Here is a 20,350-nt window from a genome sequence, read left to right as displayed (position 1 = left end):
AGCACTTAATCCCTGATCCTGTACCATTGATGTCGAGGGGAGCAGGATCCAGGCTTGCTGCATGCTCGTCGCTATGGTATCTGACTGCCTGGGAATCCCCTGCTGTTGCTGCGCCCCTCCCCTGCCAGCAGTCCCGTCAGGCCAGACAGAAACAAGGCTGTGGCAGAGGAAGCAGGTTGGCTTGTGGGACTGAATCCTTGCAGGGTTGTAGAGACCGAGAGCGGGGCCGTTTCCTGACCAGCCTTCCTAGGGCAGGTGGGGGCAGTGTCTGGCTCCTGACCCGTGATCCTGCAAGTTATTCTGGGCCTGCTGTCCCAACCCTTTCCGACCTGCAGAGCTCCCTCCTGCTCCGGCTGGCTGGGAACGCTTCCGGGAAGCAGATGGGGCAGAGCAGGGCAGGAAGGTGCAAAGGAAACTCGTGTGATCCCGTGTGTTCCTGTGACTCCCTGTTCCCAGAACAGGAAGGCAATAACGGGATCCCACAGGCCTGAATAACGGGAAACCAGGAAGGAGCATTCGGAGGGGGCAGCGGTGATTACAATAATTGTCCCTCCCCTGCTCTCCCCCAGTAAACACAGGGAGCCCCCACACCTGGTCTGCCTGCTCCTCTCCCCCTGGGTCCCACCCCGCTGGGTCTGGGGGATTCCCCCCACCAGCTTCCCCTCCCCAAGGTTCTGGCTCAGCTGCCGTGAACTCCCGAGACCCCACTGAGCCCAGCAGACGTGCGGAGCCTGGCCCTGCTCACATGACAGCCAAGCTGATTTGAGGCGAGATCCTGCAAGAAAGTCCTCATTCTTCTCCAGCTGCATTAGGGACTCTAAGCCCTGCGCCGCCAGGAGCTCCGGGCCGGGGCCGGGGGAGGGGGTGCCAGGGCTCTGGGAACTTTACATGAAAACATGCTTGTTCTCTGAGCTGTTTAGCAAGGACGTCTGGTGCCTGCCCAAGTCGGGCCATTCAGTGAGTGACCCAGGGCGTCCCCCTCCTCCTTGAGCCAGCGCAAGGCCTCCGGCAGGAACCGCCATTAGGCTGACGCTTTTCTGTCTTTCTCCACCGGTCTTCGGTTTTACAGGGACCAGTGGGAATAAGCGTGCTGTGTACAGTCCCGACAGCCACAACGGCTAGGGCGATTGGTCTAGAGCACGTACCGCCCCAACCTGCCTCTGTCTGCCTTGTAAAAGCCGCCACCCTACAGGGACGTTCCGGCTGGGAACAACAGCTAAACACCACCACTAAACAACAGCATTCCCTGTAACGGTGCTTTAGGCTGCTCAAAAGCTGCTACGGGAGAACTGCCCAGCAGGTGGCCTAACCAGGGCATGAGTCATGGTGAGCTCTGGACCGTCTCTCCACGCCCAATGGTCTGGCCCCGGGTGACAGAAGGACTTGTGTTACCAGATAGCCAGTGTGAAAAATCAGGACACTTTTTTTGGGGGGTGGGGTGGGTGGGGGTATATAGTTGCATATGCAGATAAAGTCCCTAATACCGGGACGTCTGGTCACCCTAACTTTCATGGGGACACATGAACCACGTTTTATTGCTGTCGGGCTCTGATAGGCATCAATTTTTTTTTGGTTTCTTCTAGTGCCCCCGATGGCCCGGAATCCTGCAGCGAATACGTTAAGGTAGGAAACTCTCCCCTTTCTACTCTGTGCATTTGAAGTGCTGTTCTGACCCTGGGAACACTGACTCTTTTATAAGCCCTGCTTTTCCTTTAAAGATCAGCTACCTCTGCGGTTCAGATCCGGCAGCAGCGGGGCCTGTTGGGTTGAAAAGGTGAAGGTGCAGCCTCCTCTCCAGAGCCCCTAAAGCTGAACATCTTTATGTTCTGTTCAAATCCATCAGAGATGCAGGAAGTTGGTTGTTTCTCCTATTCCCTTTACTCCAGTAGATACATTAATATCACCGAGAGAGAGAGATGCTGAAGTACCAGTCCGAGGATGCTCTCTTAGTGCGTGCAGGGCTTGGGAACCTCATTTGCTATTTACGCTGCTCCCTCCTCCTTGCCTCTGTAGGGCTCAGTCACCCAGCGGGAGCTTCCCACGGCTCCCTTTTGGAGCCTGGAGTGGTGATTAGCATCTTGCAGCAGGTCTGGCTGTGACTGTGACTGGGCCTTTTCACCTATGAGATGAGCCCAAGTCATAGCATGTGAATCCAGAGCTGCACGTCAGCCCGGTCTCCACCCCACGCTCCGGGTGTTCAACCCATTGTAGATTCCATCTTCCCAACTTGAGCATGGCTCAGAGGTGTGATTGCAGCGGGTGGGCAGGTAACAGAGCTCACTCCGGTACCAAGAGCAGCGAAGCTCCAGCAGCAGCAGTGTTTGGCGTGGACAAGCTGCCTGAGTAAGTACCTAGGGTCCCAGGTGGGCGTGTACAGGCCATGCTGAAGTCCATCTCTGCTGTTGGTGCCCACACTAGCTAGATTAAAGCTAGCTCAGGTGTGTCTACGTGAGCTGCAATCATCTCTGGTCGCAGTGTAAACATACCCTCAAATCCAACCCCAGCATGTGGATCCAGGGTTTTGGTTCAGACCAATCTCTGATGCCGGGAGATGGGGCAAGCCCTCTTCGGCTGGAGGGTCACTTTGCTGCCACAAGAGGCCTTTGACATTGGCAAGTGGGCACATCAAAGGGAGACCGTGGAAGGCAACTGCTCTCTAGTCACAAGCAACCCTCAGCGTGGGAGCTGCCTTTATTTCATGGTCTCTGGGCGATGGGGAGGGTGTCTGCTCTCTCGGGGACACAGCCAGTGTGGGCATGGGAGGTGCCATCTCGTCACTCACCCTTAATGGGGGAAAGCAGCATTTCAGCCACTCTGGAGCTGTCCCCTGAACGTTGGTGCAAATCTCTACAAATCCTTCGCAAAGACCCTGCTTTTCCTCCAGCAAACTATTAACATTCCTGAGCGTTCTTCACGTGCTGCCAGAAATTCCCCAGGGAGACAGTTGGCTTTATGGAACAGTGTGCTTCTTTCAGAGGGCTTCCCGGGGACTGGTTCAGAGGGGCAGGGGTGGGATCGGATGGCTCCGGGGATGGGGATGCAGCGTCTTTCTGGGGACAGAAAGTCTTTCACTTCTGCAGCGCCCGTTCAAATCCAGCCCAGCTCAGTAGAGAACGGAAGTTGCCGCTGGCCGATGTCTGTTTGGTGACCTATGTTATACGGGCTGGTGCCTCAGTCCAGGTCTGGGGGTCACTCTTCCCCTCACAACAGCCACAGGCCAAGGTTTCCAAACTGGCTAGTTAGTGATTGTGGAATTTTTGCTGGCAGGCTTGAGAGGCCAAGTCAATGGTGTCTGAGCTACGCAGCGGGAGGTGGTGGCCCAAGTCAGGGCTGGGGCTTGTTGGCAGGGCAGGGATGGGGAAGGCAGCCCTGCCATTGTTCATCACCAAGGGGAAGACACCAGGCTGTAGGACCATCCGTCCAGAACCTTTCACCAGCAAGGGGAAGTTTAAGGCGGTTGTTCTTGACTTTCCAGCGTGAGCCCTCGCCCCCATCCAGCCATGGGGGAAGGTCAGGGTGGCTGCATGCCATGAGGGCAGTTGAGAACTAACAGCCTCCAGGTTAGAAATCTAGACAGCCAGGAGCAGGACAGCCTTGGCTCTAGAACTGGCTCCTCGTGTTAGTGGCCAAGTTTGTTCAGCAGGCGGGTACCATGTGAGGCTCCTGTTTACACAGGCGTTGTCCGGAGCATGGTGATGATGTGGGGGGGGAACATACTGGGGAGGCAATGAAGGAATTCATTTTAGCCGACATTGATTATTGTGGTGGTTCTTGTTTATATTTGTACATGCCCCCAGAGACTGCGTGATGGGAGCGGTTTACAAGTCGTGAACTAACCAAACTAGAGAGCGCTGGGCATATACAATAGAGGCCCTTCAGCTCGGTGATCCATCCGAGTCCCCCGTTGCCAGGGCTTCGATCCACATTGATCTCGTTTACCAGCTGAGTCAACGGTTTCTGTTGAACTGGGCTGTTCTGTCTTTTGTCTAAGGAGCAGCCTGCCACGATTTGCTCGTAATAGTTAGTGACGTGCTAGCTCGCGGAGAGTCCCCTCAAACTAGGAGTCACAGCCCCTGCTCCGCATGGAGATGTCTCCTAACAGCCGTGGTGCTAGGAGCTACTGAAGTCACAGATACAGACAGACAGAGCCACTGAGGTGATTTATGCCCACAGCCTGATAACTTGCTGTTATGCACCGTACATCCTCACCAGGCCTAGTCACCCCATAGAGAGGAGCAGGTCAAGGCTCATGCACCCATTTAAACCCTAGCTCGAGGCTGTAAGTGGGACTGAAGTGATGCATAGGCTTTGTGCTGGCCATGGCAGAAGGGTGACTTTCCCTCACCCCCATTGCCTACGTGCACTTATCCAAGCAGAGACCCGTCTGCTGCTGTTCATACAGTGGTACAGGTATAGATGGTGCTTTATAGGCAAATAAGACCAGGTCCCTGCCTCAGGGACCTTCTCATCTAGATGAAATTCAGTTGCACATGGACAGAGCCTGAACCTCAGCCAGGCGCCAGCAGCCTCGCGTTCGGCAGTGAGAATTCCCCTGCCAACAGCTGTGAGCCATTTGCTGCTGCTAGTCATTTCTGCCTGGCTTTATTCGATACTCTACCCCCCCCCCCCCCCTGCGAGTCAACGTCCCCCTGGAGTCAGGAAGTGCTCGGCCTCTGTCCGGAGTTGGCGCTGCACATGGCGGACTATAACGCACACTCCTGGCTGGCGGGTCACCAGCTGCGACAACTGCCGTTCGCTCACGCCGCTCTCGCTGGAAGACAGCAGCAGGCAGAGGGGAATTCCTTTCTACAGCGAGATTCCCCTTCCCAGCTGTTACAGGGTCAAAGGTGGCATCTTCTCCACCAGTGACTGGCATTGATCTGCCTCCGATGGGGGCTCCACAGAAGTCACTGATCCCTTTTGCTTACTCTCCCACTTCCCAGTCATCTCATCACCACTTCTTCTTCCGACCAGCAGCTCACAGATTCTTCAGTCCCGGCTTCTCCCTGCAGGAGTCACTGCACGCAATGGTGCGCTAGTACTGCCCAGGGGAGAGCACCCAGCAAACACAGATCCAGTCCATTCCAGCAGGAGTCAGCTTCTTGGGGGATTGGGCAGGGGAAGAGGTACTGGGTGTAGGGGCGCTTCCAGTTACTCCAGCTCTAGCCTCTCTCCGAAAGAGGTCTGAGTGGGAACGGTAGCAGCGCTGGCCTGTTGGAAATCTGCTGTGGTACAGCCCCGGTTCTCAGCCCTGGACTCCGATTTCTCTCTGGCCCTGTGATGGCAGTAAAGCGACAAGCAAATAGAATGAACCAGCCCAGCTGTTTTGCAGCAACCAAGTGAGGCAAGCTAGAGAGAACGAGACAGAGGGAGCACGCACAGACCCCTGCTTAGACAAGCCCAGTTCAGTGCTAGCAAGATCTAGTGTTTCAAAGAGAATCAGCCAAGCTGGGCCCTCACTGATTCCACCAAGATCTGGTTGGGGCTGACTTTTCATCAGCTCTTAACCCCTGCTGGGTTTGCTCCTGGTAAGGCGAGAGCTGTTCCCACAGCCCAGTCCGTTCACCAGCACCATGGAGAGCATCCAGCCTGGGAAACGAAGCCCGGCCAGGTCCCCCTGCAGCCAAGCAAAGCAAGGAGGGAGCATTTGGAGCTGGGTTCTGGGCTGCAAGCTGCTTGTGAGTCTATTTCGAGTGCAGGCTGTTGAAGTGAGAGAGCAGGCAGGCTGGGCAGCCTCCCTTGAGGAGCCCTGGGCATACAGCAGTGAGCGTGCCCGTGTCCCCAAGGGAGCGGAGTGCTTCATTTGCTGGCCCTGTTAGCTCTCATTCACAGTTTCATTCTGACGGGGGAGCAGCTGCTGCCACTGGCGGCTGCGTTCCCGTGCCCGGCAGTCGCAGCACAGCGATGACACAGTCGAGTGGTGAATCTCTCACCACCTGAGCAAGTGTAAACGCCGGACAGCAGGGGGCCAGTGGAATAAGGGGGGTGGGGGGTGGCTGGCATCTCATTGGACAGGCCGAGCCTGAATCTCCATTGCTTACACTTTGTATAGTCACTTGCATGTGTGCAAAGTGCTACTGTCCTGGGCTGGTACCATCTTCCATTGCCCTGGCAGTGGGGTGAATTTCTATGGACGGTGCAGCACCCTGGAGCGTGGGGCTCTCGGGGGGCCTAGCACTGACCCTGGAGGTGGAAGGCCAGGCCCAGGGGGCTGATCTAGATTGGGGACCGAGGGGCATTTGAAAACTCGTCGGAATGCTTGGGAATAAGCACGTTTTAAACAGCCCTTAGGCGGAGGTTGCCAAGCTGCTTCAAGGATTGGATGGCCAGTGGTCATTCATTTCACTGGGAATGGGGCGTCCACTGAGGAGGGGAATTAGGGGGCTTTGACCATCTAAGCCCTCACCCTCCACAGACTAAGCCAGGGCTGTGTAGAAATGCCTTACCCGCCGGTGAGCTAGGGCGAGCCACACCACCCCAAAAAGCACTAACCTACATCTCCACTAGCGGCAGAGGTCATGGGGAGGTCCAGGCTAGCTAGCTCACCTTGACCTCTCCCTACTCTGGCCAACAAAAGCAAAACAAAGAAGCCAGCTCACCAGGCCACTGCACACTGGCCCAGTTTGAGCCCTGACTACTCCCATTCCCATGCTGAGGAAGAGACCGGTCCCCAAAGGCCCAAGGGAATGGCTGGCACTGTGAAAAGAGTGAGTGATGAAGTTCTGCAATTCTGGTCATGATCCAATCTCACTCTGTATGCAATCTGATTTCACTCTGTATGCAATCCCAGGCTCTTCAAAGGGCTACATAGTAGCGCAGATGAGACTCGGCCCTAGAAAGGCAGGCAGATAAGAGATGGGAGATAGCTAGACGTAGCCTATGGACCCATCAGCATAGGAGCTCAGTGCCTTACCAACCAGCCCTGCTTCCCCAGAGAGGAGCTGAGTCCCACCAAAACTCCAGCTCTGCCTAAGGAAAGCAACAAAAACCTTCAAGCAGGAAAAGACTTTTCAGGAAGACGAATCACAATCAGATTCTTTCCGTTCAATGTCTCCCTGTAAGCCACCTTCTGTTCCAGCCCTCAGTCTCATTCAGAAGGGACAAAGAGCCTACGCTCTCCCCTTCCAGCAGTGAAGGGCTGGAGATGCCTAGGGGAACGCGTGTACATCGCTGTCTCTGTTATCAGACAAAGGCTAGAAGGGAATCCAACGCTAGGCTCACATGGCAGATTTCACACTCCCACTGCACTTCACCATCGCTGGCATTTTCACAAGCACCTGGCCTGGTGCTAAACTCCAGTCAGCTGAGACGTGTCTCACCCCAGGCACCACCACTCATTCAAAACCCCTAGGATTCTCGGACCCCGCCACGTGCTGCTCTTCCTGCTGGAGTTACCTCCTGCAGGAAAGGTGCAGAATAGGGACGTGCCATGCCACAAGTTGGGGAGGAAGGACAGCCCGGGGGCTAGGGCACTGGCTTGGGGGATGTGGAACACCCGGATTCAATTCCGTGCTCCACCATGGACTTCCTGTTTTACCTTGGGCAAGTCACTGAGCTGCTCTGTGCCTCCGTTTCTTGTCCGTAAAATGGGATGCTAAAGCTTCCCTACCTCACAGGGGTCTTGGAGAGGAGATGGGCAGTGCGGGGATAAAAGCACTGCCCATTGAAACGTCACAGAACAAAACTCCTACAACTGAGTCAGCCACAGATCCATAGACGTGTCCCATGTTGCATTTGTTTTCCCTTTCTGATCTTCCCACGCGTGATTCTGTGCAGAGCTGCTACTCTGGAGAAGTGTGTCTCTTCGGCAGTATTTGCTTTGCCCTTTCCTCAGGATGCAAGGGACTTGTTTGAATTACTTACGTCAGAAAATGCACTGTTCATATGTTAACTGTAGCAGAAATACCTTTGTGTGTTAGCAGTTACCTAGCTCCTTGAAGGCTGCAATTAATACCTACTATTATATACCAGGCACTTCTGCACCACTATTGCCTAGATGCATATGCTTCCTGGGGCTTTGGGGATGGGGGCATGGTTGGCAATTGCATGGGTGGGGATTATTATATCTCCCTGAAGTATTTGGAGCTCCAGCAGTTTGTAAATAATTCACTCTCATACCCTTCCCCGCACACACCTCCCTTGTCACCCCCAAATTTTGGTGAATCTAAGCCTCTTAACCCACCTTTGGTCCATCTCATCTAATACTGGCAGTGACCAAAACATAATCACTCAGGAAAAAGTGGAGAAAACCCCTAGGATGCACCACCAGCTAGGCAACAGGATGGGTAGAGAATTCCTCCCACCCCTTGTGAGCAGCCTAAGGTTTGATTTCCCTGAGTGGGACTCCACGTTTTGCTTTCAGTACAGGGGAGCTGTGCAGAGTGGTGTCTTTCTGCAGAGACCTGCACCTCTCCCACAGCCGGGTCCCCTTTCTCCTGACAAAGATCAGAAACCTGCCATTAAAGAGTGAAGGGAAAAACAAATCAGCTGAATTAGCAGAGAATGAAGAGATCAGGTCTAGGCCTGGCCTAGGGTGGAGAGGAGAAAAACAATGGTATCAAATGGACCCGAGGCCAAAAGCATCCCTGACGTTATGCCATGAAAGCCACTGGTGTGACACCAGGGATGAACGTGCCATGGGCCCCGTTATCCCTGCGAAACCCTGTTGTGCGCAGAGATCGGCCCGCATGAACTTTAACTTTGGCAGCAGGCATCTCCCTTGATGGGCCAGTGGAGTTTGTTTCATTGAAGGGGATTGTGCTGGGTGAGAGGGAGGTGTTAATGGGCATGGGTGAGGAGGGCTAAACAAGGGGTGAACCTTGGTCCCCTTCCTTCCCTCCTGCGCTTAGTTACTCCTTGGATGAGAGAGTGGAAATGTGAGTAAACAAAGCTGGTGCCAGTGAAAGCTGGCTCTCTTTTCAGAGGTGGTCCCATGTGAACCACCCCTTCTTGGAGGCTTGTTAGCACAGCCGTGGTGGGAGAATGTCCTGAATAGGGCCGCTTGGCCTTCTGGCTGGTCTACACTGCAAAGTTAGATCAGCTTAGCTCCATGGCTCAGGACTGTGAAAAGTGTCACCCTGTGCACTATAATTCAGCTGACCTCAGGTGTAGACAGCATTAGGTTGTCAGATTTCTCCTGTTTACCTAGCTACTGCCTCTTGGAACGGTGGGTTTACGACAGCGACGGAAGAACCCTAGTGCCTACGTGATCAGCAGCGTTTCAAATGTAGCCATATCCTGAGATGTCCATGTTTTTCCAGCTGCCTTGCACGGGGTATGAGAACCCTTCACTTAACGCCTCAACCAGGTCTGCACTAGGAGTGCTTGACCGGGACAGCTATGTAGCGAAGCGCTTGTTGCGTGGATACAGTTGTGCCGTCAAAGCTGCACTTTGTGCCCGTCTACTAAAACTACCTAGTAAAAGGGCAGTTTTGTCACTGCAGCTGCATTTACACTAGTGACTTCTGTTGGGATAACTGTGTTGCTCGGGGATCATCCCCCCATCACCCTCCTGAGCAACACAGATGTGCCAGCAGAAGTCTGTAGTGTAGACTGTGAGTGTTGGGGGTCTTAGCTACTGTTGTAGCTGCACCCATTCAAACTCGTAGCCTGGACATGGCACGCCAATGTAAACCAAGACTTGCGTCAGTTGTAGTAACACCCGTGCAAAAAAACCCATGTGGATAAGGATCTAGCAAGAGGAGGATTCCCATGTTCTTCCAGGCACCGGAGAGACCAAGGACCAGCCTCCCTCCCCTCCCCCAACTAAGTGTCTCTAATAGTGGGCCACCCCAGAGAACCATGAGGCAGAGAAGCCGATGGCAAAACCCAAAGTCTGGCTCAAGAAGGCGAGAACTGATCAGGACACAGATAATGGGCCCATCCTGCTCAGGATGCCTGGTTAGTAAGTCCGCGGGAGTCCTGCGGCACCTTAAAGACTAACACATTTATTTGGGCGTAAGCTTTCATGGGCAGAAACCCACTTCGTCGGCTGCATGGTTAGTAGGTGTTTGCAGGATTGGGCCCAAAGGGGGGATCCTTGGGGGCTTGGATGTATAAGGCCTGGTCTAACTAAACTGGGCCTAAATAAGCATGTTAGCAATCTCAGATAAGGCCTCACACGGAAATAAGTGTCCTCCCAGGGGCCTTTGCCAAGGTCACTGGATCCGTTAGGAAGCAGATTTAGTTAAGATGGAGCCACATTTGTGTGGGGACACAGCCCTCGTAGGGCTCCGGCAGCAGAGCAGCGCACGGTTAACTGCCCCGGGGTGCGGGCTGGACTTCCTCACCCGGGAGAGAGATCAAGGCCTTGGGGGTTAGAGGAATACAAGGGGGGGGGACTAGACGGGTCCAGCTAAAAGCTGCAGGGTTCCCTCAGCCCCTGACATAAGAGGGGACAGGCGAGGTGGTGAGGTTTAGAGAAGTGGGTGGAGGGATGCGGGAGGCCCTGTAGCAGGCGGGGCTGGCGGAGCAGGACGAGGTGCCCAGTGGAAAGCCAGAGATGCTCCAGGGTGTGTGATGGGCGGCAGAGGCGGGTGGGATACCCAGGCGGGGGGGGGGCCCTATAGGCAGGGATGGGCTGGCAAGTTGGAGGGGGAGGGGGGCGGAAAGGCTGACAGGTTCCAGGGGTGGCAGGGTGCCCTGGGGGGAGCTGCCGGGAGACTTACTGGGATAGCAGGGCCGCCCTCCCCCCCGACCCGTGACACGCTCCGGGCTGGGTGGGGGCGGGCCGGGGGGCGGGGCTCACTCGCAGGGCCGAGCCCGTGCCCCGCCCCCGGCTTGACAAGGGATGAGGTAATCGGGGAAGCGGCTGAAATTGAAGCCTGGCCGCGGCGGCTGCAGCGAGGAGCCCGGAGCCCGGCCGGAGCGTTGCGTTGCGTTGCGGTGCCCGCGCGGGGCAGGGGCCGGGGGCAGCGCCATGAGCGAGCGGTGCAGCCTCTGGAGCGCCCTGTCGGCGGCCGCCTGCTGCTTCTACCGGGGACCCTTCATGCAAGTGCAGGTGAGGGGCTGGGCACCCCCTGCCCGCATCACTCCTGGGGGGAGCCGGGCACCCCCGTGTGGGGGGATGGTGGAGCTGGGCACCCCCGGGTGGGGGGGATGGTGGAGCCGGGCACCCCCTGGTGCAGCCCCCGAAATGCAAAGGGGGGGGCGCTGAGGTCAATTCCACCAGCCGGTCCGGATTTATTCCTGGGGTGCGGGCTGGGAGCTGGGCACCCCGCTGCAGCCTGGGGGAGGGGGCACGATGCAGCTGGGCATCCCCGGGGCAGAGTCCGAAGTGAGTGAAGGGGGGGATCCCCCTCGCCAGCTCTGACTCAGGGAGAGGGGGAGGTACTGGAGGGAGGTGGGTTGGGGAGGTGAATTGCACCCCTGCTTGGTTAGGTCTCTGGGGGTGGCATAGGGGGCAAAGAAGGCAGGGAGCACCTCCTGACTCAGTGCTGGGTGGGGCGGGGGCAGCCCCGTGGGCTGGACTTGGCGGCGGAGCAAGAAGATGCAGGTGCAAGCAGGGATGCAAGGGGGGGGCACAGGGCCCTGAGCTTCTGTCAGCTGCAAGGCGAGGGAAAGTGGGTGAGTGTCACCCCCCACCTGGCTGAACCTTGCTAGACTGCTGCTTTGAGGGAAGGGAGCTTTTGGGGCTCAACGATCAGACACTTCCCCCCCCAGTCACCCTGGCTCTCCCAGCCTGTGTGGAGGCCAGCTAGGTCTGCTTCCCCCGCTAGCACCCCAGAGCCCTGAGTGCAGAGCTGCCCCCAGCACCAGCACTTGTTGGCCCACACTGGGCTCTGGAGAGCAAGTGAGTCAGGCTGGCGCTAATCCCTTCGCAGCCGCTTGCTCTGCAGCACCCTGCCAAGCACTCGAGGAGGGGAGATAGGGCTGCAAGAGCTCACCTGGCACTTTAAGTCAGGCTGGGGACCAGGAGCTCCAAGCAGCCCCCGCTCCTGCTGCAGTCACTGCTTTGTATGTGCCGCCCACACCTCAGCTGGGGGAGCACCCAGGATTCCCCCTGCTTTGACACATCCCGTCTGCCGTGCAGGCTCAGCAGCAGCTGCCTGCCACAGGGATGCAGCAGGGAAAGTAGCCAGGTCCTCAGCCGTGTGTGCGCCACTCAGCGGGTACCTGCCCGGCAGCAGGGGTGGTGGAAGTCTCCAGAGCCCTGAGAAAGCCTGGACAGAGACTGCTGGGGGGAGATGATGCTCCCTTTTGTCTGACAGGGGCTTTTTAAACAATTTCATGAGAAGTGAATCCATCGGGTTGTGGCTCAAAAAACCAAAATCCCCTTTCCAGTAGCAGAGGTCTAGTTTGTTGGGGGGGTTTTTTTGTTTTTTTTAAAAAAAAAAAGTGTTGCAGTTTTTCCATTGCAGGTTGAGAACAGCTGTAAGATTAGAAAAATCATCCCCCCTTTCTTCCATACTTTACTTTGTAAAGTTAGATTGGATTGTAAGCTCTCTGGAATAGGGGCAGTCTCCCACTACGTGCATGTCCTGCACCTCACACAACAGGGACCCGACCTCAGTTGGGCTTCTGTTGCTACTGGACTATACATAGTGTTCAGCAATACTTCACAATGGGTCCTGTTTTCAAGTAACCTTTTCCCTCTGCTGCAACACCTCCCCCTCCCCAGCACACACACACTTCACAGGCTTCCACCAAACGGGATTAGCTGAATACAGTCTAAACTGAGCATGAAACGCCGAGTTTCTAGGTTTTTGCAGTGAATATTTTTCACAGAGCCCCAAAAAAGCAACATAAAGTCTGAGCTTCCTAACAAAAGGCTCTTTGCCCCCTGTCTTTGTCACTTCTTTTCTGACCTATGTCCTGCCCCGACCAAAGGTTCCCTTTGCTGTCTGATCAGGAGACGACCATGCTGGGCAGTAAGCTACATAGGAAGAGCAATGCAGGTGTGTAGTTACAGCAGGGTTGGCAATGTGCTGTGTTGAGGTTGACTGGTGACTTGGAAGGAGCAGGTACCAGCCAAAGCATGAGACCAGAACCAGACATGTAGGATGCGTCTATCAGGTGTTACCAGTGCTCCGTTACCACTCTTGGCTCAGCCCTCTCTTGCAGCTCACTATGCACAAGGGTGCACTCACAGCCCTCCTTAAAACATTTCCTCCAGAAACCCACTGGGTGGAACCCACCCAACATCAGCCTGACTTACCATAAAAACCCTTTACCTTTTGAAGTTCAGTTGCCTGGCTCAGGCCACTCCATTGGCTGGCTCTGTCTTCAGCTAAAGGGTGCTTGAAAGTCAAGCAGCCAGGGCCAAGTCCTCACCCCCTTACACGTGGTGTCACCACTTACATGTGTGCAGAGCGGGTGTGAAACACGACTGTTCCAGGCCCAGCACCTGCTTCGGCACGGGTGTCAAATCACACCAAGCACATACCAGGTGCCTCCTAAATGCCAGGCCCTGAACAGAGTCCAACTGCATTTGGCTGGACATTCAGAGGAGGGCCATCTAGCACAGCATAGGTTAAATAAGCCATAAAAGTACTGCAGAAGGGATGACTTACTGCTGGCACGCCCCTTCCTGGCTAGGCATGGTGTAGCAGCAGCTTCTCCTGTAGTAGTGTTGCTAGCAGACAGTCTGGTCCTGTGGTGATCACCCTCTTCTCAGGAGCCAGCCCCCCTCCAGCCGAGTCACATGTAGACTATTAGCCTGGAAGGAGTAAGACTAACAGAAACAAATGTCCCCCTCCCTCTGCCTGGTCTGCCACCCTTGAGTCTGACTTTTTCTTAAGACTCTGTACCACCTTACTAATAGCTGGCAGGGGAACCCAATCCAGGCCCACCCTCTGACTAGGCTCCAGTCCAGGAACCCTAGGACCAGCAGTGACGGGTCACTCAACCAGACTCCCTGCAGCCACCTCCCTAGACTTATTCCTACCAAGCCTTTTCATGGGCTTTTGTCTCACCCCCTAACACCCTATAGGTCTTTTGCTGCCTGCTGCCAAGAAAGTAGTTGCAGAGTTCTCCCTTGTAGCACCTTGTGCACTTCACTTCCTCTGTTTATAGCATCACCCCACCCTGGCCAGGTTTAATCATTAATTAGGCCTGGCCCACCCTCCAGGTGCAACCAGGTGTGTTAATTGGCCTCTCCGGCCCACTTTCGTTCTTTCATCAGCTGTGTGGGATAGGCACCATATCACAATTCTATTGCTTATGTCCCAGGTAACTTGGAACTCCTTAAATCTGGAGGACTCTCCAGACCTGTGAGGTATAGCCCTCTGAGCTTTAGTGATCTATCTGCACTGCCTGGGTGTAGGTAGAGACCAGCCTAAAGTCCTGTCAATGCAAGCACTGGCCTCAGTGTAAAACCTGGGCAGGAGTTTCTGGAATCAGCTTCTCTTCTGATTGTTCCAGAGTCTTGCTGAGAACATCCACAGGACATGCAGCTCTGGCCCAGCAGTGCATGGGTTAAAGAAAGGTGCTTTAGGTACTCTGAGCCAGCAGTGCAAGGGTTAAACCAGCCAGCATCTCTTGCTGGGACACTGCAGGGGATGTGGCATTAGTCCCAGCAATGCAGGGTTAAAAGTGAGCCCCAAGCCATCACCTGGCTCTGCCAGATCTTTATCTCCATCTATCAGTCCAAACCCACAGAGTGAACATGCAGTGAACTCCACATGAATGACTGGAGCCTTTCCAGCTGACAACAGCATCTCTGCCCCTCCACCAATAGCAATGCACCGCCACCCACCACTAGAAGCAATGACATCATTTCTGACCAATGGCAGCTCAGCAAAGGGATGCAGCAGCAGCCTTGGAGTGAGATAACAAATACCGGATAGATGGATGTGCATACGCATGCCCTGGCTGTGTCTACACTAGAGACCTGAACCAGTAGCATAGCACCAGGCTAAGTACCAACAGTGCAACGTGTCCACCATAGCCATGTTGTCTTGGCTTCAGCTTTGCCCCACATCCACACACCTATCTGCAGTTGCACTGGCTGCTGTTCCATAGTACAGCCCCCTAACTTTTCAGAGGCTCCCCGCTACCCCCATCCTGCACTCATCTTTCATTGTTCCAGTGGAACGCAGCTGCCATGAGAGGTCATGGTCATAGTCATGGAGAAAGGTGACTTGTTGAGTAGCCATGTCCAATTCTAAAAGGAGGCTTTGAATATCAGGACAGAGACCTTGAACTGGACTCTGACCTCAGTGGGAGCCAGTGCAGAGAGTGGCGTACTGGAACGATGTGTTCAGTGACCTATATTGCTACACAGACAGGTTGGTGTGTTGCATACCAGTTGGTGCTCTTTCGGGATGCATGGCTTCATTCCTAGATAGACTGGAGGAGTGAACTGTTGTTTGTTTTGGTATTAAAGACCAGTATGATTGATTGTGCTCATTACACAGACTTGTTTCCCAGAATCTGTTTCATTGTACACAAACAAAAATGCAGGCCAGCTGCAATGGCAAACCAGAGTAATGTAGTTACAAGAACAAGGGTAGCAGAATATTTTACAGGCGCATCTAGTCCATCTAACTGGGGATTCTTGTCCTCCTTGCCACAGTCACCTGAGGGGATGCAATTCCTGGGTGAGGGCTATGAATGAGTTGGAGAATAGGAGGTACTCCAAAGAGCACTCTGAACCTGTATCTGGCAGGCGCAGGGGCCAGTTATTGGGTTCAATGTGATGCCATTTGCCCCTGAGCCCTCCTGTATTCCTTGAAAAGCTCTCATTAGAACTGCCTGGCCTCAGGTCTCATTAGAACTGCCTGATCTCCAGTTTCATTCCACATCTGCCTGAACCTGTCCAGTCTCTTGCAGGCAGGCATCATTTTCACCTCCTTCCATCATTCACTCCAAGGTCTTTCTCAGGTCTCGCTACATGTCCAGGTATTGGTCTCCCTTGCTTTTCCTGGTCCTGGGGCTTCTTAGCCATTCCACTGTGGATCTTGTCCTCCAGCCCCACACCTGCTCTGCAATGTCTGTCGTGGGTGCGACAATGAAAAAGAAGCGATAGACTTGACAGCATCCCTGTACAGAAGGTCCTATCAAGGGACTGTCAGGCAATTCTTGAGCTTACAAGGAAATTAGGGTTACTCACATGGAACCTCTCCCTGGATGGGGATGGGGGTTCTGTGGGGTTCGATGGAAGCGTACATTGCTTCCGCAACTGATTTGCGTTTTCAGGCACAACTACTGAGGATCTGGGAGGGGGGGAGGCGGGAATAAGGCCTAAGATTAATTCTCTTTGCTAGACTGATAAAAATGTATCTTGTGCCTGACAGCAGGAGGACACGTCGCGGAAGGTAAATCTCATGGCCTGTACTAGTTGTACCTAGCAAAATATGCCCAGGACTGTCTTTCGTGCGTTAGGTAGAAAAAATGAAATGAGACTGCAGGTGGGTAAGAGAAACGTGTCTCTTACAGCTGTGGTCTGGCCTAGGGTGGAAATAAAATGGAGTGTAAATGTCTTGGCTACAGGGCCCCTTATGTAATTCCTTTCAATAAAATTATCTGATTCTCAGCCTTTGTCTGTCCCTTCTAGTCCAGCTGCATGATGTGGCTCAGCCAGTCACCAAGCTGGTCGTTCTCAGCCTGGCCAGAAGCTGGCCTAATACAACGGGGGATGCCAACCCAGGGGAACTAACCAGCTCGTCTGAGCTGATGGCATTCAGCAGCCCATGCAGTGGTGCATGGGGACGGGGGAAAAGCAGAGGGGGATGGAAACAGGGAGAGGAGGACTCTGCTGCCTTCTTCCAATAAGTAATGGCAGCATTCCCGAGAAACTGAAAGACTCTCTCAGCGCACATATACCTGGGGCAGAAGCTTCTTTTCCTCCTGCTGAGCCAGCATGGTTGCTGTGTTGGACTCCCTGAGCAGATCCTGGTAGTGTCTCTAGCAGCTCCTAATCTGGTCCGGTTCTTCTGGCATGACCATTTCACCTCCTCCTTCCTCCCCACTCTGCTGTGAGCTGCCTCCATGCTCTCCAGTAGCATACTGGGCTGCGTGGAAGGGCAAGTACCAAGCATGTGGTCCAGCTACTTATGGAACAGGCATGTTCTCTATCCTGCACCAGACGTACTGTTACTGTCCTGCTCCTTGTGCTGCACCGTTAGTCTCTTGATCGCCTCTTGGCATTGCTAACTGCTCCTGGTGATGTCCTTCTCAGCTAGTCAGCCAGAGTGCCCGATTACACACCAGTGTGTTCCTATGACAGCATTCGGCTGGCCCTGGTTGCACCATCTTGCCAGTGCCTGCTTGTCAGCTCCTGGCCCGCTGGCAGCACGCTCAAGGGAAGGCCTCCTCTGAGATGCTAGTGACTGAAGCAGAATAACGTTGATTGCTGCTGAAGGAGCCGATTGCTGGGATAATGGCGTGCAACTCCATGGTGTGTCCAGGGCTGGTTGTGCACATGGCTTCTGGCAAACATGGCCCCTGTGCAGAAGGCAGACCAGACAGGCAATTTAAGCAGCGACAGGTGCCCTGTGTGGGGAGGAGGAGGGCTTCATGCCCCAATGATGCTCTCACACCAGCAACCCCCACCCATGCGGGCACTGCACACTGGGGGACCACACAGCTTTATTTCAAGCATGTCTAAAGCAAATGGTGCACTGCTAACACATCTGCATGTGGATGTGCAGTGTGTCACAGGCCTGCGAAGGGGACCAAGTGGCGGCTAATGCAGCAAACTCTAGTATAGGCAAGGCCATCCAGTGACAGCTAGTGAATAAACAGAGATCTCATTGACTGGCGCAGGGCTGGAAGGCATGGCAGAGTCCCTGCAATGATGGGATTGCTCCAACCAGTCAGCATGGCAGCTCAGGGTGCTCTCTGCTTGCAAACATCCCCCCCACGCCCCCCCCCCGGTCACTCTAGCCCCCTCCCCCAGATCCCTAATTCAAGGGTCTCCTGCTCATTCAACAACACTTTCGGTGAGTTTAGCACCTGCCCAGCAGCACTAATGCAGTCCTGGCCCCTGGCCAAACTCTGGCTGGGGGACACTGGGTGCTGCTGGGCTGGACTTGTTTTGTTTGGTTGTTCTGCATATTTGCGTATGTGGATGGTGAGGATTTGGGGAAACCCCAAATGTAGGCTATTGATTGGAACAACCACTAATGGGTGGGGGGGGCAGGGGCGGCAAGGGGACGCGACAAGTCCATGACTAATCTATGTATTGAGGGAGTAACATTGGAGGTCCTCCGGTTGACTCATGCTAGTTTCTTATAAAACCAGATTGAAATAGACCACACTTACTCCTCTCACTTATTCTTTGCTTTCTTAACCAAAAAAGAGACTATTTCTGGATGATTACTACTGAACACAGATACTGTGGTAGAACTTTGCTAGCACCCAGGTTGGTGCCCCATCGCACTAGGTGCTGTATCCCTGTGGTTTATCTTCTGCCATGTGGAAGGGTACATCGGGGAGACTAATACGGTTCAGGCGTGTGGAGAGCATGAAGGGGTTGAGGGGGAGATGGCTATAGATTGCAGGGGGAACTGAGGCACCGAGAGGTGAGATAGCGTGCTCCCACTTTATATGAGGTGAGATGGCTCTACAAGCTGATCTAGTGTGGTGTGGGTCTCAGTGTATTTCCATGAGCGACAGCAGGGGGGAAGCTTGCAATGCCTGGATGGAGTTGTGATGGGAGCTTGGGGGCCCTGCTGTACACGCCCCCACAGTCCTTTGATTGTCTATTTAGATTAGTGGCAAAGGTTAAAGATGCAAGGTTGGAGGAGGAGGGAAGAGCCTCCTGGATCTTCTCTCAAGAGAGAATGAGGTGTGAGTGCCTGGGGGGGAGGGGGGTTGGAGAGAGATCTCTTGAGCAAGCTAATGGGGAGAGGGAAGGGCCATTCTCCAGCTAAATGATGCAATGACTAATTCTAGGCAGCAAACAGCTTTGAAAAAGCTCTTGCTGGCACTTTCTGAGCCTCAGCGCTCTGCAGCTCTTCCTCTTGTTCCTCCGTGCATGCTGAGGTGGGGTCACCCCCCTACACACACTCCTCCCCGCCCACGCACTCTGGATTGCCCCCAATTCTCAATACATCTCCCTGTTATTTTCCAAGGTGCCCCCCAGGAAAGGAGGAAAACTAAAGCAGGAATGAAACAGCCGGCGTTCTCTCCCACCTCCCTCCGTGTGGACAGGTCTGAGGCAGCTGCATCAGCAGAGAAGAGCGGGGATGGATAGGGCATAACCGCCACTTCCACTTCCCTCCCTCCCCGGGGCCCTCCCACTCTCAGACACTAGTGACTGCAATAGGAGCCCCCCCATTGAACCTGCAGCCCTGTGGAGAGTCCCCCACCAACATGTCCACCCCTCTGTGTGGCCATGTACTGCCATCTGATTGCTGCTGAGGTGCGCCCTGCCCGCTCCCTCCGTCCCCTTCAGCCCTAGAGTTCAGTGTTGGAGCCGTTTTACTGGGAGCTTTTGCTGCAGGGGAGGGAGCCGCAGTGAACAATCTGCTGCCGCTGCCGCCACTCACACCAAGAGATGCGGGCGGCTCCATGTCAGAGGATGGGGTTGTCATGGCAACAGTATCTGCTCAGGCCTAGACCCCCTGGGAGGGAGCTGGACATGGCTGCAGCCCCTGGCTCCCATTGATTGTTAATGAAGTTCAGCCATGTTGAAGGGGTTTGCCTGGGTATTGAAGGACCGGAGGGCAGGGGAGCACCTGCCAACAGAGAGCACACAGGGGCCAGATCCCGTGGGATACCTGCTGCTCCCACTGAAGTTAGTGGGAATTGTGAGTGCTCTGAACCTCACAGGATTGGGCCCCAGTGCTTTAAGGGGAATTAGCATCCAATGCTCCAGCTCCCGTCCAGGAAGAGATAGCTCTGAGCATGGGACTCTGAGCTTTGAGCTCATGAGCTCTGAGCCACACGGGCCATGGCTCTGAGCCATGTTTCGAGGGCGCCAGAAGAGGGCAGGACTTGCCCCACACACTTTGCTGCAGGTTCAGAAGAGCCACCAGCAGCTGACAGAAGGAAAGGCCTGGTGTGTGGGATCTGGTGGGAGCCCTTCCCCATGCAGTCAGTGCAGAGGATTCTGGGATACTCGGGGGAATGTCAGGAGCAAGGTAGCCAACCTCATCCCTGCCCAGCATGCCCCTGGGCAGCATAGTACAGCTTCACAGAGCACACAGCATATGGCTGAATTTGGAGCTGCTGTGAGCAGTCCAGATCCACTGAAATCAATGGAGTTTCACCTGCTTGTGGCAGGTCTGGATTTGGCCCCTTATTGTCTTAGGCTGTATCTAGGAGCCCCAAAATCCTTAGTAAGTGTTATCTGAGTCTGCAAAGTTCAAATAAAATGTCAGAGACAGAGGCAAGGGAGAAAAGAGACTTCAAAAACAGGAGGAAAGCTGGATGGAGCAAGAGAGAAGGTGGCTGTAGAGCAGAA

At 54.6% G+C, this 20,350-nt stretch overlaps 1 protein-coding gene across 2 annotated transcripts in view; it reads left to right on the top strand.

Moving 5' to 3' along the window:
- The window catches only part of SH2D3C (SH2 domain containing 3C), a 54,813-nt gene that overhangs the window by 15,230 nt on the left and 19,233 nt on the right, over nucleotides 1–20,350 (top strand). Inside the window, exon 3 of one of the 2 annotated variants that reach the window (XM_067542114.1) lies at nucleotides 1,584–1,623. In XM_067542114.1, the coding sequence (XP_067398215.1) occupies nucleotides 1,584–1,623 (40 nt within the window). Of the gene's footprint in view, nucleotides 1–1,583; nucleotides 1,624–10,795; nucleotides 11,000–20,350 lie in introns of those variants that run through there. The other variant, XM_067542115.1, reaches the window with a different exon arrangement.

This window comes from Emydura macquarii, unplaced genomic scaffold, assembly GCF_026122565.2.
Source record: "Emydura macquarii macquarii isolate MOO-44397 ecotype Brisbane River unplaced genomic scaffold, CSIRO-AGI_Emac_v2 contig_691, whole genome shotgun sequence".
NCBI classification, from domain to species: Eukaryota; Metazoa; Chordata; order Testudines; family Chelidae; genus Emydura; species Emydura macquarii.
This window is presented reverse-complemented; position numbering and strand designations above follow the sequence as displayed.